The 16,884-nt window shown below is 35.6% G+C and overlaps 3 protein-coding genes across 3 annotated transcripts; 2 read left to right on the top strand and 1 right to left on the bottom strand.

Moving 5' to 3' along the window:
* The first annotated feature begins 575 nt into the window (after positions 1-575).
* On the top strand, positions 576-7,515 carry LOC135685664 (D-glutamate cyclase, mitochondrial). Its single transcript, XM_065201663.2, has 6 exons — positions 576-733; positions 1,584-1,839; positions 2,242-2,711; positions 4,390-5,061; positions 5,366-5,658; positions 5,958-7,515. The coding sequence occupies exons 2-6, from the start codon at positions 1,586-1,588 to the stop codon at positions 6,090-6,092; spliced, it is 1,824 nt and encodes a 607-aa protein (XP_065057735.2). The 5' UTR covers positions 576-733; positions 1,584-1,585; the 3' UTR covers positions 6,093-7,515.
* On the bottom strand, positions 6,924-10,100 carry LOC135685672 (uncharacterized). The gene is made up of 2 exons (XM_065201676.2): positions 9,396-10,100; positions 6,924-8,194 (listed from the first exon to the last, which is right to left on the bottom strand). The coding sequence occupies exons 1-2, from the start codon at positions 9,404-9,406 to the stop codon at positions 7,717-7,719; spliced, it is 489 nt and encodes a 162-aa protein (XP_065057748.1). The 5' UTR covers positions 9,407-10,100; the 3' UTR covers positions 6,924-7,716.
* A 421-nt stretch (positions 10,101-10,521) lies between these two features.
* Positions 10,522-16,884, top strand: LOC135688198 (zinc transporter 6; the record flags this gene model as incomplete). Its single annotated transcript, XM_089110968.1, is given in 9 exon segments — positions 10,522-10,912; positions 11,498-11,565; positions 11,923-12,006; positions 12,534-12,618; positions 13,184-13,226; positions 13,778-13,843; positions 15,587-15,667; positions 16,224-16,259; positions 16,842-16,884. Coding segments are annotated over 9 exon segments (615 nt in total), but the record flags the coding sequence as incomplete, so codon positions are not given.

The raw sequence follows: 16,884 nt of genomic DNA, 5'->3' as shown, positions 1-16,884 counted from the left end.
AAAAGGTTTAGGTGTTACATAATAATGTTTTGTTTCTATGGCGGCAGAGTTCGTTGCGTTTATTGAGTGTCTATAATTCGGGGTGGCAGATGATGAGGGTCTTTTCTTTAAGGCAAAGGTTGCGTCTTTTGCTTGAATTGTTGTAAGATGACTTTGTTGAGGGAATGCGCCAGGAAATGGAGTGGTCAACGTCTTTTAGAGTCCAGATGTATGCAGCTTTAGTTTGTAGCTCTAGTTTCTTATAACAAGTTCTTTATAAAAACAGAACTTTGAAATCGTGTTTGGAACAAAACAACCCTAGACGGGTTCAGTACCTCCTAAAGCTAGGGGTTGCAAGGAAAATACCCACTGATTAGAAGTACATTCTTGAAGCCAAACAGGCATGGGGAACCTATCAGGGGTATCATCATAGGGGACATAGGGGCGATTTTCCCCCTCCCCTCAGCCCAAAACATTGTTCGTCGGCTCAAAAAGGATTTTTATCAGGGAAGGGAAACATTTATTTTTCACCCTGTAGTAAAATTGTAACATATTCATTTTTCTCTTCGAATACACAACAACAACAACAATAGGGCTTCCTGTCAGTGCTTCCTGTTCGTTTGCCTCGGACTCATGTCTTGTCCACCCCATTGTTTTGATTATGTTTTTGAATGACTTGCATGCTAAGTCCTCGTGCCTGCATCGGTCTCCTGCATCGTACCTCAGAAGCTTGTCTACCTGGAACTGTTTTCAAGTAGGTTTTTACTTAAGCTATTGTAAATTACTTCTGTGAGGTGAAGCAAACATTTTTCATTCACAGGAAAAAGAAATAGCTAGAATTGTTTACTTGGTAAGCGGCCTCGCAACAGACTAAATCTCCTGATCTTTTCATTTCAAATAGTGATTTTAGCACAAGGGAATTCTTAGTAATGGATAGTAATTTAAGCTAAGTAAGTAAGTTACATATCAAATTGTAATGAATGTAAGAATACATTCTTTATCTTCAATATGTGCGTCCAATAGAATTGTTGTTGCTATGTTTTGAAGTTCAGTTAATGTGAGTTTCAAAATCTGGGTATGACCTTGTGCGTTTCTCGATTTTTGGACACTTTCAGTCTACAAAAGAAAACTATTTAATTTGCCAGATTCTTTTTTCATTCAAATTCAAAAACTGGCATTCCAACAGGTATATTTAAACCCTAAATTCTAGTTTAAACCCTGTTAACTAAAAAGTTTCGCACTATGAATATTCTATATTTGTAAAACATATTCTCCTAGTTTAAATCTGTAAGAACATTGAAGAAAAAATGGAAGTATGAAGAAAATGTTACATTTATCTTCAACAAGTAATGCTAACTTCCTACCCAGTGGGTATTTGTTCTGTTTTAAAAGACGGCTAAAGATAGGATCTTTCTTCAAACCCCAACATAATAGAAAGATAGCTTAAATTTTTTTCACCTTAGAACTTGAGAGCTGCTTGTTATTGAAGCAATTATCACCATTACAAATTAAATTTCTTCATGCTCTGTCAATTCAAAGACAGAAGTGCTTATCGTTAATTGATTCTATGATGAAATGATCACAAATTTACGTTTTACCAACAGGTATGGGTTCCAAATCATTTGAAAATGAAACCCCAGAAAGTATGCGTCTTTTGTTCAGAGAAAATAAACTTGGAAAATGCCCAACCTCTGGAATATGTGGAGAATATTTGCAAGCAAATGTTGCAGTTGTTTCTAGGGAATATGCTGCAGATTTCCGGAAATTTGTAGATTTAAACAGTGGTCCATGCCCCTTATTGTATCAGAGCAAAGTTGGAGAAGCTGAAGCACCTTTGTTAGCAAAAGGCTCAGATATAAGGTATATTATTTTGATTTAATTACTTGTGATAAGTTCTAAACTGTATGACTCAAGACTGCCTCTATACTTGAAATGTCAGTGCTTCTAATGAATTAGGTTCTGTAATTTTTTTTCAAAATATTTTGTGTTGGATCCTTCGTCCATGCTGGACAGACCTTTCTGTTTCCAAAACTTGCATTATTACCATAGTTGTTTGCTTATTGTTTAATTAAAGCCATAGCTGTTTATTTAAAAGAGTTGCTTAGGTCATATTGATTAGGACTTCCTTAGAAAGGCATAAGAAAGCCATGGAGAGCTATTTAATGAGTCTCTCAAAACATAATCTGGAAGCAAAAGAATTTTTTGAAACAATGTTGATGTGTGATGATTTATTGTGTTATGATTTGTCAATATTATTTCTAGAACTGATTTATCTGCTTACAAAGTGTATGTAAATGGAACAACTCAATTAGATGTGGAAAGTCTAGCCAATTACAACTGGGATGATATGGTCGCATTTTATCTTGGATGCAGCTTCTCTTTTGAGAAAAGGCTACTTTCTGCTGGTATCCCTATTCGTAATATCGAAGAAGGAAAAAATGTGTCAATGTACACAACAAATATACAATGTTTTGAGGCTGGGCCATTCAGTTGCAACATGGTGGTTTCAATGAGACCTTTGCCAGAAACCTTGATTGATAAAGCTGTAAATGAGACATTGCAAATGGACTTTGCACATGGTGCTCCAATTCACATAGGTAATCCTGCAGACATTGGCATTGAAGATCTTCATAGCTCTGAGACAATTGGTGACACTGTGACATTAAGACCGGATGATATTCCAGTGTTCTGGGCATGTGGTGTTACATCAGGCCATGCAGTTGGCTCTGCTAGTAAGCATTCTTTTCCTTTATATTTGATTCCCAGACAAATAGTATTGAGTTTCAATTTTTGGAATTGGAATATCAGCAAAACATGGCTTCAAAATCAGCAAAATATTATTTTTTGTTATGTTTCTATGCTAAAAACAAATGTCAGGCCTTGCCGTTTGAGGCGAGCGATAGCTCGCGCTCGCCTCCACGCTCCCCTTGCAACCTGAGGGGAGCTATGAATTGCTCTCCTAAACAGAACATGAAGGAAGAATCGCTCCTCTAAAATTGGTAGGAATTGTAGATTGGGGATATAATAAGACAGCAGGTCCCTTCCAGCAATAGAGATAAATCTATCCCTCAAAGAGAACGAGGTAATGTGTCTTGCAGATCAAAAACGACAACCAAAACATGGAATTCCACTATCCAGCGGCATTTACTGAAAAACCCAGATTGGGAAAAAAATATAACGGCGACATGTTTCGCATTATTGGCAAAGCCTGATCATCGTTCCATGTAGCATTTTGTGAATCTATCTACTATATAAACATGACCAACCGCTTTTATGTAGACATAAGTGAGTTCGTTTTCACATTAGGACTCCATTGGTAACATTCGCTTTAGGCAAGCGGCACTGCTTGAGCAACTTCAACAGTCATGTGCTCGCGTTTTCTGATTGGCCTATTTCGATCCAAAACTGGGTATTTCAGCGTAGAGTTTTCCATCTATGTTCTGACGTTTTATTCTCTGAAGAGTGCTAGACGTATAACTTCAGCTTGTTTTAAAATTTTTTTTTCAAAGCCATTTTCAAATTCTGTGCAACAAAAAGATTGTTTTGCAAGAGAATTGTTGTTTTTGTGTTGTGCCAGGTTCACATGAAACTGAAAGAGTCTGTTCTTTTAAATACTTCAAGTAAAGGGGTGCCTAAGTCATGGTTAAAGCAAATACAAATTGAAAGAAGTAAAACAGCACACTCCTGACTGAGGCTATTACATTAAGGCAACCAACAGATACGAAAGGGGCTTATTAAGTCATCTGTCGATTGTCTTTAAAGTACATTCTATGTGTTACTGATTTAGCTCGCCTCAGCAAATGAGGGGAGCGATTCACAGCTCATCTATAAAAATACAAACGGCCAGGCCTGAATGTCTGTGGTACTCTTTCTTATTCTACATCTCTGTTGTCCAGCCAACATCCTATCATTTCAATCAGATATATTATAGGATTCTGATCTAAACTTAAGGATGGGGAATAAAAAGCACCACATAATATAATATATTATTCTTCTGGTTAATGACAGCTCCTATAGTTTTTTTCAATACTTTTTTTAATTTTTTCATGCATTTTAGCTAGCAAAAGTTCTGAATATTTATGTGACATCAAGTATTCGTCATTGTCAAGTTTCTAATAAAGTTTGACCCCTCAATTTGGTTTATTGCCCTGACACCTATTCAAAGCTCAAACTTTTGTTTTTTATCTCTTTTTTGTATCAGTCTATGATATGTTATTTTGCAAATTAATTTTTAACCAATATGACTACTTGTTGTTTCCACACTTTTTCAGCTCTTGCCACAAGAGGAGTGTTATTATTAGATTTCATAATCCTCTTCAAAACGCTTTCAAAATCTTGCTAGACTCCAGTTCCATTCATCCAACTCTTGTCAGTCAAGCCTTTATTAACTTCATTGTATCTGTTTTCTAGGAATCCCGATTGCATTTTGTCACTCCCCAGGATGTATGTTTATTACTGATCGAACCAATGAAGACGCACGAGCTCTGCTCAATACAAAAACATACCCTGAAGCTAGAACCGTGTGCCTGGACAAAAGTAGAAAGATCTTTTCTCTTGTTTCTTGCCAGACATGGGACAAAATTACAAAGCTGGAGAGTCTCATAATCGATGACCCTGGCAATCGTGGTGTGCAGTTTTTGCAAGAAAAGACCGATTTGCATTCTGCTGCTTTGAGCATTTCTCAAAGTGCCAAGTCTGTAGCTATATTGACAGGATTTTCTTGCTTACCTGAGCTAACTCCATCCATTGAAAATGATGGTATTTCTGGTGCAGTAGCTATTGCGAAAGCTGTCCAAGCTTTGGGAAAACCAGTAACTCTAATTGTTGGCAAAACCGAAAAGCAAATTTTCAAGGATATCCTGATGTGGTGTCATGCTAATGGTAATCTTAAGCATGAGGTGTCTGTGGTTACTGTTGAAAATGCTGCCGAAATGTTGTATGATGAGTTAATGGACCAAAAGCGATTCTCTCATCTTATCAGTATTGAGCGTCCTGGCAGAAACTCAAATGGGCAGTATTGCACAATGAATAAAAAGGATATTTCTGGAAGCGTTGATGCTGTTGATGAGCTCTTCCTTGAAGGTAAAGTTGTTTCAAAGTTTTTTTACCTGAGATAGTTAACTGTATGTTGTAGAAATTGAAATAATTTATCTTAAATAAAATTCTATTTTAATAAAATGTCAAGCAAACAATGTTTGAATTTGTCCTCAGTCCTTTGAGGGTTTCCAATATTTCTATTGCAACTAATTTTAATGAGTCATGACTGAACTGTCATGGCTGAATTGTCATGGCTTTTGAAACGTTTTAAAGGACTTCAAATAAATTGTGAATTGGAATAACATCTCCTTGAGACAGTCCTTTGAATACCTTCAAAATTCTTCTTTAGCAAAGAAACATCCAGAAATTGTAACCATTGGCATTGGAGATGGTGGCAATGAAATCGGCATGGGTAAAGTACTAGAGAGAGTTGCTGCCAACGTCAAGCATGGCAGTGAGATTGGCTGTACAGTTTCATGTGACTACTTAATCACTGCTGGTGTGAGCAACTGGGGTGGTTATGCTCTTGCCAAAGCTATCTACCTGTGTGCTTCATGCCCGGTTCATGATAGATATCGGAGAAAGGCTATTGGTCAACCTAGTAACCCCATATTGGATGACTTTGTGACAACTGTAGATCAGGTGAACAAAACTTTCATACTCATCTTGATTTTGATGTACTTCCTCGTGGATAGCAGGGAAAATTTAATAGAAATGATCTCCAGCCTTTGTCTTGACACAAACACATAATTCTTTACTGACCAGGTTCACAAGGTTCACAAAAGGCGCTTTTTACCAAGGGGATAACCCTCTCTGGGGTAATCTTTATTATGGGCTTGTTGTCTCATTTGTAAGATCTCTGTCTGGCGATCAATTTGATTTCTGTAAGATCGATTTGCATTGTGAGTTTTAATATTTTATGTAGAAAATTTTTTCGACAGGAAAAAAGACTTCTTGAACACCAGGTGTCTCTTAGCATAAGAGATGGAGTTACAAGAGAAGTAAGAATGTCAGTGGATGGTATCGAGTTTGTCCCATATCATGCCAACAAAATTGCAGATATTGCAACGGTATAGACTTGCAGGCACAATGTCGACTTTCAGATTATTTGCAATATCTTCTTTCGTGTTCATAGCTGGTGCATTCTTTCCCTCGTGCAGTTTGAAAGGAAGACAATAATAATAAGGTTTTTCAATTACCACTCTCATTCACACTTCTCTAATGCAAGGGTTTTATTTTAATCGTCCAGGTGGGGTGATTTTGTCACTGTTTTCCATGCTGTAGTATTTAGTGCCTATCTTTCCTTACTTTTAGAAAGATATCAAGACTAAAATAAATTATTTATTCTTCGACACTTTCGAAAAAGCATTTTCGTACTGAGCCATTTTTATCATCTTTCAACTTATCAAATCGCAGTTAAAGGAAGCATCTTCAAAATTCGTCAAGTGCATTGTGGTGTGACCACGCACAGTAACATACAATTTGCTGTTCGTTGTTTTTACCAAGAGATCTTTTGTTAATTGGGAAATAATCACCAGTGCATCACATTGACTATTTTGAAAATCAGTAAGTCTGTAGCTGTAATTTACTTGGCTTCTAAAATTATTTACTCAATTCTTCCAGGCGAAATTGCCAGTTGTAGATAATTGTACTAATATTATATAGTTATGTAAGCTGTCATCCAAGAAATACCACCACTTGAATTCCATTCGCAACGGGATGGCAAACAGCATTGACTCTAATCTGCTGGAAATAATATTTTGTTTATTTTCCTAGTGCCTTAATTTACACCCTTATAATGCACAACATCACTGTACAACCAGTTCAGCCTGATTTGGTGTTTTTATACCCTTAGATGTAAACCAAATGTAATGTATAATAAACCTGGAATTGACTTTTTCTTTCGAATTTCACCTTGAAAAACCCTTATACGACTTCTAGTTGGTCCAGCTCGTCGGGCGTTTTGTGAGAAACTGAAATCAACCTGTTTTTGTGATAACAGAAGCTAAAACTTTTAATACAATTAAAAATTAAATAACAGACACGCAATTAACGTCCGAATCGTTTTCTTCTAATTTTTGCTACCAAAGCCTTGAAGAAGTAACCAGAAGACAACTCCCTTCAACAAACGTAACTCTGTCCTGTATGTGTCCTTTATATAAAGGTTTCACTGCAATTATAATCCATGCCAGTTCTATGACATTTTGGCCAATTAGTGTTGGAAATATTATTATGTATAATCAATGAAGGTCAAAATTTTAATATATCATGAAACAGTGACCGCAAAAGCTGCTATTGTAAATATCGCTTGATTTCCTTCGTCATACTATAACACCGTAGTTAAATATCTATTCTTTATTAGCTTTCAATCTCCGTTCGATTGTTGATAATATTTTTGTGGCTGTAAAACGAGTAACAAGTGCTTTAATCTAGAATTATTTCGCCATTTTTTCTTAATGAATTTAATGATATTTGTTACTATGCTTCTGTTGTCTTTCACCCGTCTTATTGTTGTGTACGGTGTAGTGATCTCAAAGAACAGAAAGCAGCTTTTTTCGATGACTACAATTTAATAGATTTTTATTTGTCATAATCTTATTGTTCCTTCAATATTCTCTCCCACACCTATCCCCGTGGAAAGTTGATATTGTAGAAGGCCAAAGACATAGGAAAGTTCATCGTTGCAACGAAGGTCGACTACTAATTAAAACGAGGAACCTTTCCCATGTTTTTCAATTGATGATATCGCAGCAAAAGCCTTGCATCCTCGGATGGTGTTTTCGAAGGCAAAAATCGAACGTATATATGCATCCAGTTGTGAAATGCTTCACCAGTGAGATATGCGCCCAATGCCAGGCCATCATTGCCACTGAAATGTGCATTGAGAGCGTCACGTATGTGAACGTTTTGTGGTAAGCCACTTATGTAGATGATCTCGTTGCCTTCCCTGATCTCATAAACACCACCACAGGTTCCACGCAAATTGTTTATTCCGTTGAAAGTGAGAATCGCCCAATGCAGTGGCTGCATGTCCATTTCTGTTCGCTTCAGTGACATTAGTCTGATGTTTTCTGACGAGAATTCTTTGCGTAGCGAATCACGTGATTCCCTGTCCATCATTTCTTGCTGTCTTGTACTCCGCTCTTCTTTCGTGTTTCTTTGGACAGATGCATACATCCTGTTGGAAAATCGAAGAAAGATTCCTGATGTATGTGTAACTTCTACGTAACCTTTAGTGCAAGACCCCTGAGATTAACATAGCATGTCATTAGATTTAAAAAAATTAATGGTGTTATGTTTGAGTCTGTAATGGCGTGATTTGTACTACAATGCCTGCCAAAAGTCTTGGAACACTGACATCAATTTCCATGGTCAAAACCAATCATCCTTCTCTCCCCCACGGAACGATGTTGGTTTACTATCAAACGGGTTAGGATTTTAGGAAGCACTTTCTTTTGCGCTTCTTTTATGATATTTCTCTAAATCATCAACATTGTTTGAGAGGGAAGGGGCGGAAGTGGCAATCTTTTTTCATGAAAGGAATGAAAGATATCAAATGCAGCGTAAATTGGTGGGTGTTCCGAGTACTTTTGGCAGGCATTGTACGAGTCTGAAAAGGCGTGATCTTAATGCAAGGACTAGATTGTTGGCTTACAGGCAGTCTGTCCCCTATTTTGCTCAATTTTATTTCCACGGAAGTGAAATTCACACACCGCTGAGCTACAACTTTCATTGCAGAGTTTGTGAATCAAATGGCTGTGTTCCCGTTGTAATGAAGCTGTGGCTAGAAAAATTTGTCTCCCTGTTTGGTTTTTGCTACAGATATGTCAACAGTGAAATGAAATGCTTCCATGATCACCATTCAATTCCAGTAATAATATCTTCTTGCCATTCCCGATAGCTTTTTGCTCGTAGTTTCAAATGCCGACCACTACCGCAGCTAGGCCAGCCAATGCGAACAGCGTAATCCGTTAAAGCGGGAAGACTTATTGTTCATATTAGCCAATCATTGAGGGGACAGACTCCCTTTCACAGAATGCTTCAGATACAGAATATGAGATTATAATTGAAAAATTGACATGATTGTTATTATAGCCCCTTGCTTATGTCTTCAGAATATGTTGAATCTTGTCTTCGCTATCTCTATCTTGTACTTCGAATGGAATGACATTGCCTTTACATAAAATAGTATTTGCTGTCATATGTTTGATTTCCAAACAATTTCAACGAAGCTATGCATTTTTTGCCATTTAGTGTGTAATTGTTTGTACATTTGATTTCTTAGAATTCAGCCAGCATTGGCTTGATGTAGGATCATGATTTTTTGTATTGCAATAAGCATAAGCAGTATAGTATATGTGAATTGAAATTAACGTTACCTGTCTGTCATGGTGCCGTTGGAGAATCAAAGCTTCACACTTTGGGCACCTTCTTTCAGATAGTATTTTTTTCTTGCCTCCTCTTAATATGCACGATTGCGAAATGTATTTCATGCTCCGGCGATTCGGATGAGATGCTTTCCATATTCTTTATTAGAACGCGGCAATCTTTACTTATACTTCGAATGCGTTCTTTTGATCTAGCGTAGCGATATAGCTGCTAAACGCTGGCTTAAAGTCAAGCAGTATATAAGATTCTTTTGCACCTCCTATACTCCCGAAGAGATTATAATCGATCTTTAGTTGGCGATTGTCAAACTCTTCCTCTTCTTTTCACTTGCTTGATGTTTCTCTCTAGCAGCTTTGTTTTTTCGATTTTCCTTCAATTTAAAGCTAAGCTTTCTCGATGAAATTCAAGAAACGGTAGTTTTTTTTACTTTAGTAACGGTAGTTTTACTTTTACTTCACTTTTTTACTTTACACTATAGAAAGCAAAGATCACAATATTCAAGGATAGTAATCGGCACACATTTTTGAACATAGTTTTAGTAACTTAGGCCTGGTTCAAACGTCGCTCTTCTCATGTGCCTAACCTAACTCTGTTTGGAGCGACACTTCAGCATGTTTAGCGCGACTCCCGTTTCAAACGTCAAACTTAATCATGTCGCGCCAAATGGGTTTTAGGATTGTTACATGAAGTATCTTGGTTAAGGCGCGCAATCTCAAATATTTGTTTGAACGCATGCGCCCTTCAAGAAAGAAATGAATCCTGGGAAGGAAAATAAATTAAAGAAAAGTTCGACGCTTGAAACGGTGCCATGCTGGAGTCGTGCAGCTCGGCAAGCTCTGCCGATCCAAACTAGTCTGCCGCTCCTAACTCAATCTGCCGTACCAAATTGATTCAAACGTCGCGCCCCTCATGTACTTAATTCTCGAGTTAGGTTCGGCACATGAGAAGCGCGACGTTTGAACCAGGCCTTAACTACAGCCGTAGATGTTTTTTCTGAGCTTTATGCGATTATTAGCAGATCTAATAAAAGTTTTACCTTGCTTGAAGTGTATGGACTGAACTTGCAAGTAAAGTGTAGATAAATTATAAATAAGAGGCAATGTGGTGTGGAAAGAAAATTTTCATAGCCGCAAATATATTCACAAAAGTCCTTGGTGATAGAATGTAATGTACGCATATCGAAGCCAAATGGAAAAACTGGGTTGGGGCCAAGAGGTCAGACAGACAACGGGACAGATCCCACATCACAAACTTGCTGCTTCAACAACAACAACGTCAACAGGAAACAAGATGGTGCGTATTTGTACAGCAATAGTTACGTGGCTTAGGTTTTTGGTGTGATTGCTGTAGGGTGTATTTAGCAGAAAAGTGACTTGTGGAAGACAGTGGAGACCAACGATGGCATTCAGTTTGAGGCCGTTGAATCAGAAGACCGGTTTTCGAGACCAAGGCCTGGAAAATAGGTCAATCGAAATTGTAGTCGATAGGCCATCGACGACATTTGAAGGTAAAGATCAAGCCAAAAATTAATGATTTATCACTTTAAAAGTGGTAACGTTATATTCTTGATAAGCTTTTAGATACATGAATTATATATGCAAATGAAGAAGCTTGGCAAGCTTCAATAGTGGCATCATCTTGCTCCTCTCATTTCTAAACGGGAGTCATTTTAAAACTGTTTCCAAGTGTGCATTAGCTATTTCTGGTTGAATATTAGGTGTAAAGATGTCAAAGGTAAAATACGGGCCACTTTATAAGTATCACACAGAAGTCCCAAAACAATATCGCTTATTGTTATAATAACAAGTTACAATAATAACATAGTTTGCAGGGTGTAGTAATATCAATATGTTGTGTTTGATGAAAATTTCTTTTCTGGTGACAGGATAACCACTATGAATTAAAAATTGAATTTATCATAGGTATAACATATAGCTTTCTGATGATATAAAGCACCAATTTTAGTATTTTAATTGCACTTTTGGCTGAACTGTAGAAAACACTCAGTATATTTTAATTATGTGCTCTTGACCTTGAATGATTCTTTTCAAGTTATGAAAGTGATGCTTTGATAATAAATTTAATCTTTTAGAAGAACTATTTGTTCCTGGAACAAAAACAAGAAGTGTGCAAAGCTATGACTTTGCAACACCCCAACTTGTGAGTATTAACTTGTGTTTTAAAATCGTAATTTGCTTTCTAATCTTAAAGGACCATTTGAAAATATATCTATAATTTTCTCATACAGTAACAAAATATATGGTTATTATGCACAGGTTTGTTAATGGTTATAAATAATGTTGGTGCACAACAGATAAACAGATGTTAAAGCCTGCATTTCTACAGGCATAGATTTTGTAAATTTTTTATTGTATCGATGGTGTTAATGCTTGATATGAAAGCTTTTTTGTGTGTTTTGTTGACATAAAAAATTATTGATTTGTCTGTTCGTGTGTTTTATCCTGTCAATTAATATCTTATACAAATGGATAAGCACCATGTTTTTCTGCTGTTTAGGAGACAATGAAGCCATTTAGAAGCTCAAGAAATAAGTTTGAGACACTGAAAAATGAATTTAGAAATATGTTAAGCATGCGACAGGTAAGAGTTAATTTAAAGCGTGTTGTAATTTCTTAACTTATATCTACAAAATCTTTTTGCTCATTGTCCCAATATGTGACTTTCTTCATAAGCAAATTATGTCATGTTGCTCTTAAGTTGTCTCTTTTTTCCTTTCACTATAAATCCAAAAATATTTTTAAATCTGGTTTTTTTATTAGTTTAAAACTGGCAAATAAAAACAAAAAAATTAAATAGATTTAGGAGTGATGTCAGTAGACCATCCATCAAAATATTTGGAAGCCAATTATGTGTATACAAAACATGTTTATCAACACTTCTTTTTAGTCTTGTTGCGTATTTTTGTTAAATTTCTAGACATGCAACTGCCTTACTTTTTTCATGAGACTGGTTTCAAAATATGATGTAGCCATTCATGTAATATTACTATTTATTATTGCTCCATTGGTGAAATTTGGTATAGAAATTTTAATTGAGGTCTTTTATATTTACCTTTTTGGAATTTTCTTGTCTTGATTGTCTATTTAATGATTAAATTTTCATTGTAGGCAAAGAAAATAGCAGCTCTGTTGGTTTTAAATTTTTTCTGCACATTTTTCTTGATTGTTACTGCAACAGCAACCAATAGTATGGGTAGGTTTGAGCATTTCTAAAAAGACTGTTTTCAAACATGTTATGAAAAAAAAATAATAATAGTATTAATATTAATTTTGAATCTTTAAACTGGATAAACACTTCAACTTAAGAGAAGCTGTCCACCAGTAGAATCAATATGTGTCCAGTAAAATTCAATGAGGTATAATTTTGTCCAGAAGAGGAGTATTTCAATCAATATATATTCACAAACTGCCTCAAATTCACCTTAGTCGTGCAACATTCTCTAGGGCCAGTTTCAATAATTGTTAGCAAGGAATTAAGTAGCTGTTCTTTCAAAGCAATGCAGAATGATCAGGCTAAAAAAGGTGGCATGAGGTAAAAATTAAAAGACCTATTGGACCTATTAATGTAGCATAAGGCCTCTGTTTTGAAGAATGTCATATGTTATTGTACCAGAAATCTTATTGCAAGGTACATTTGCCTTGTTATCAAGATGATTATCGTTTTTCCTCTTTGAAATGCATTCTTGTTTCATTAGAGCACAACAACTGTACCATAACATTCTTTAAAATTCTGACTTTATCTTTAAACCTTTTTTCAGCATTGACTGCCTTTGCATATCTTACAATTTTTGACTTCCTATGGTAAGTCAAAATTCATTTGTTTTTGTATGCAGTAATGTTCATTCTATGAAAGTCTTGATTATTGATGGAATAAGAAAATAAAGAAACCCAATTTTGTTTTCATGACATGTTCAGTTGCAAAGTTTGTGATCCTGTTGCACAGACTTCAAATATATTCATACCTTGAACAATTAGCAGTTTTTTGTTGACTTTTTTGTTTAAATGTAAATGTCAACAAAATTTCTCTTTTTCTTAAAAGTTTCTATTTTGGTTTACTTTACAGTATTTTAACATGTTTGAGTTGATTTTTGAAATCATGATGAATAAGAGTTTTCAAAGCAAGGTTGATGCAAGCAGACCAGAAATATATTTAATTTTTATGCTACAAATGTTTATAGAAGTAATGGGAGGATCCTAGACAGGTTATCCTTTGTCAAGAAAGACAAATTTGTATTTAAAAAGTAGATAACATGCCTATTAAGCAGAGTCGGTATGTACTTACTAACTCTTAATGATAAAGTTAAACGATTTGATTAATGGTTTATAATTTAATATTTGTTTTTATCTTTTAGTTTATGCACTTGTTTCTTGTCGATTTGGATATCACAACAGGTTCCAACAAAAACATATTCATTTGGGTATGAAAAATATTTGTTCAAAGTATTACTTTTTATGCAAGATTCTGGCTACATTTTAAGATTAAAGTACGCTATTTGTTTGAAACAGTCCAGCCTTCCTTAGACGAGCAATCATAAATGGATTATGTCAGATGCAAGGGAAGGTGATATGGTAAAAGAAATGGCTTTGAAAAAGCAAAAATTTAACAGTGTATAAAAGCTTTTTCGTCTGACACTCCTTAGAGTATAAAGCGTCAGAATAGAGTTCCGAAAGAACAAAATGAAAAAAATATACCCAGCTGTAGATCGAAGTGAGCCAATCAGAAAAGCCAGCACATGACTGGTATAGCTTTCCGAAATGTAATAGAGTTGTCAAGTGATGACATCACAAAAATCTTTTTTCAGAACTTTTGAAATTTTTTCCATAACCTGAAAGAGCGTCATAAAGTACCGCTAAATCTGCAAAATCAGTTAAAGGCATTATGAATTGGCTGAGATATGGCCACATTAGCACAGGCTCTTGCCCCATCAAACCTCTGTAATTTGGTCTTAGTTCATAACTTCATGAACTGAGCCAAAATAACAGTAATCCGTTTGCAAACTTCATATTTTCTATTGGCGATAGTTCCCCCGATTTTTGACAAAATCATCTGATTTTGCATAAATGGGAGTATTTTATCGTGTTCTTTTGTGTTATGTGGTCAAAATTAGAAAATTCAAAAAAATGTTTTTTTGTGACGTCACACTTGAGAACTCTATACGTGCCAATAGAAAATTCACCAGTGGAATCCAAGAAAAAAAAATCCGATTGCAGAATCACTTGTTTTAACGCTGTTTCTAGACCTACACGATCGGGGAGGCTGTTCTCTTTGAGGGGCAGTTTTAAGTAAAAGAAGTACCAATCAAGCATTAATTTGATCTTGTTCACGTTATTTGGCACTTTTGCTTTGTATCTCTGCTGTGTATTGTTGTTTGACACATTTTTGTATTTATCTCATTAGAGGATCTCATTAATTGCTATTAGGTTTTAGAAAAAAATTGTTGTTGTTATAAATATATGATATGTTTATGTGTTTGGAGGCCATTTACTTCTTCTTTATTACAAGGCTTATGAAGTAGTAGATAGCTTTTAAAACCCCTGTTAGCAAGCCCAGTAAAGACCGTCGCTGTGTTGGATTTTCTGACCAGGGAGTCCCTTTTTGCAAAATATAGAATGACCCAAGCATTTTTACATTTCCCAGAGCCCCAGCAAGCTGAGACTTTTTGTCCCCATTCAGTCTTTGCTTCCCTCTTTGACACAACATCTTGTCTTCTTCCAGTTACAGATAAATTTTTCTACCCCTGTCATATTTACCTGCTATCCCCCTTTAAAGATTATCCCGCCGAGGCTATTACAAAGGGGCGTTATTAAAATCATTTTCAGTTCACATTTTTGCTATAGACTGCTTTGTCAGGGTTGTGCATATTAACATGGGGGTACCATGCACAAATCGGATGCTGCATAAGTCGCCCCCCCCCCCAAAAAAGTACCATCGTTACCTGCAAATTCTGTTTCAATACAAAAGTAGCATTTTCGAGATAATTCAACAAAACATGAAAATTGCAAGTAGAAGTCGATGCAAAAACTTGTTCTTATTTTTTATTTAAATAATATTTTTGAATCAATCTGATGTTTTGGAGTCTTTTATTACAGCTGTGCCTATTAATAGTTTTGGCTCATAAGTGTCATTCTGGTGATATTAGAAAATTGGATTTTTTTTTCAGATTTGACAGATTCGAAATATTAGCAGTTTTTGTATCTACAACATTAACTCAGCTTGGAAGTTTCTTTATTCTCAAGGAAAGGTATCCAGAAATATTCGTTCTATCATTTGAACATCAAAATCTCCTGCGCTGTTTTACACTCCTGCTGATGCTTCATGTATAGACATATACTTTTTTAAACTTTTGTCACATCGTCTGCTTTTTGAATCTTGAATAAACGACATGGAATAATATTTTTGTAGGTACTTAATTTATGTAGTTTTGTGCAGCTTTTCACCTTGAAAACTTTCGAGTTATTCTCCTTCTCGATATTCAGCCAACATCATTCTCCTTCCAAGTGATATTCAGCCAGCATCACGTACCATACAAGAAAGGAAATCGATTTTCTTGTTCGTATGATCCCTGAATAGTCCATTTTCTCTCTAGATCATACTCTAAAACTCTGAATATCTTTCTCAGAAATGCGATAGACGCAAGGTGGTATTAATATTTGTCAAACTTAAGTTTAAAAAAACTTAAGTTTCTTTAAATATTTGTCAGCGCTCATTGCAGTCGATGATTCTTTAAGCTGCAAAATCTTGCATTTTTCTACTTCGTTCATTTGGGAATAAGCCAATTAATATTTTTGCTTTTTTAGTTTTGAAGGATTATTTCAATACCAAGAAGTGAAAACGTTAGTTTGTATATCAATTTGCAATTCCAGCTCCACGCTTGCTTGTTTGTAAAGCAAAATTTTGATAATATCTTTATTTGCTATGATCTCTATATATGATTTATTTATATCACGTTCAAACGATAATTAGATTTATGTTACATATTTGATGAGTTAGCCAGGGTATGTGACAGGTGATTAATGATGAGATGCTTTAACCTTGCTAGATAATAATCTGTCGTTAAAACGCTTGTTTTCAGACTTATTGAATTTTTACAATTTTGATGCAAAAGAAAACCTGTGTAATTTTATAGCTTCTGTATTGCTTGGGTATGTTTTAAATGTGGCGGAAACTCAGGACTTTGGCTGTGGGGGGGGGGGGGGAGGATGGGTGCCTGCTCGATTTTCCGAAAAGAAGACGGTTTCAAAAGAATATCGGGGGTTTAAAAGCTAAAAATTTTTATCAAGAATGAAACGAAAGTCTGAGCTCCCCCCTCCAAAGCCCCTTCAATTTCTGCCACTGCTTAGATGATGCTCATATGTCGTTAATGTTATCCTTAATTCATCCTGTCTGTTGTATTGAAACAGCTTGCTCTATTACAGAAACGGGCAACTGCCAATGATGCTTTTTGGGCTGTTTGTTCAT

The sequence above is a fragment of the Rhopilema esculentum genome, chromosome 10 (assembly GCF_057945365.1).
Source record: "Rhopilema esculentum isolate cy_ngs chromosome 10, ASM5794536v1, whole genome shotgun sequence".
NCBI lineage: Eukaryota > Metazoa > Cnidaria > Scyphozoa > Rhizostomeae > Rhizostomatidae > Rhopilema > Rhopilema esculentum.
This window is presented reverse-complemented; position numbering and strand designations above follow the sequence as displayed.

Coding starts and splice junctions, on each gene's coding strand:
- LOC135685664 (XM_065201663.2), top strand. CDS start 1,586: ATGGGTTCCAAATCATTTGAAAATGAAACCCCAGAAAGTATGCGTCTT. Junction 1,840..2,241: donor GCAAAAGGCTCAGATATAAG/GTATATTATTTT, acceptor TATTATTTCTAG/AACTGATTTATCTGCTTACA. Junction 5,062..5,365: donor TGATGAGCTCTTCCTTGAAG/GTAAAGTTGTTT, acceptor ATTCTTCTTTAG/CAAAGAAACATCCAGAAATT.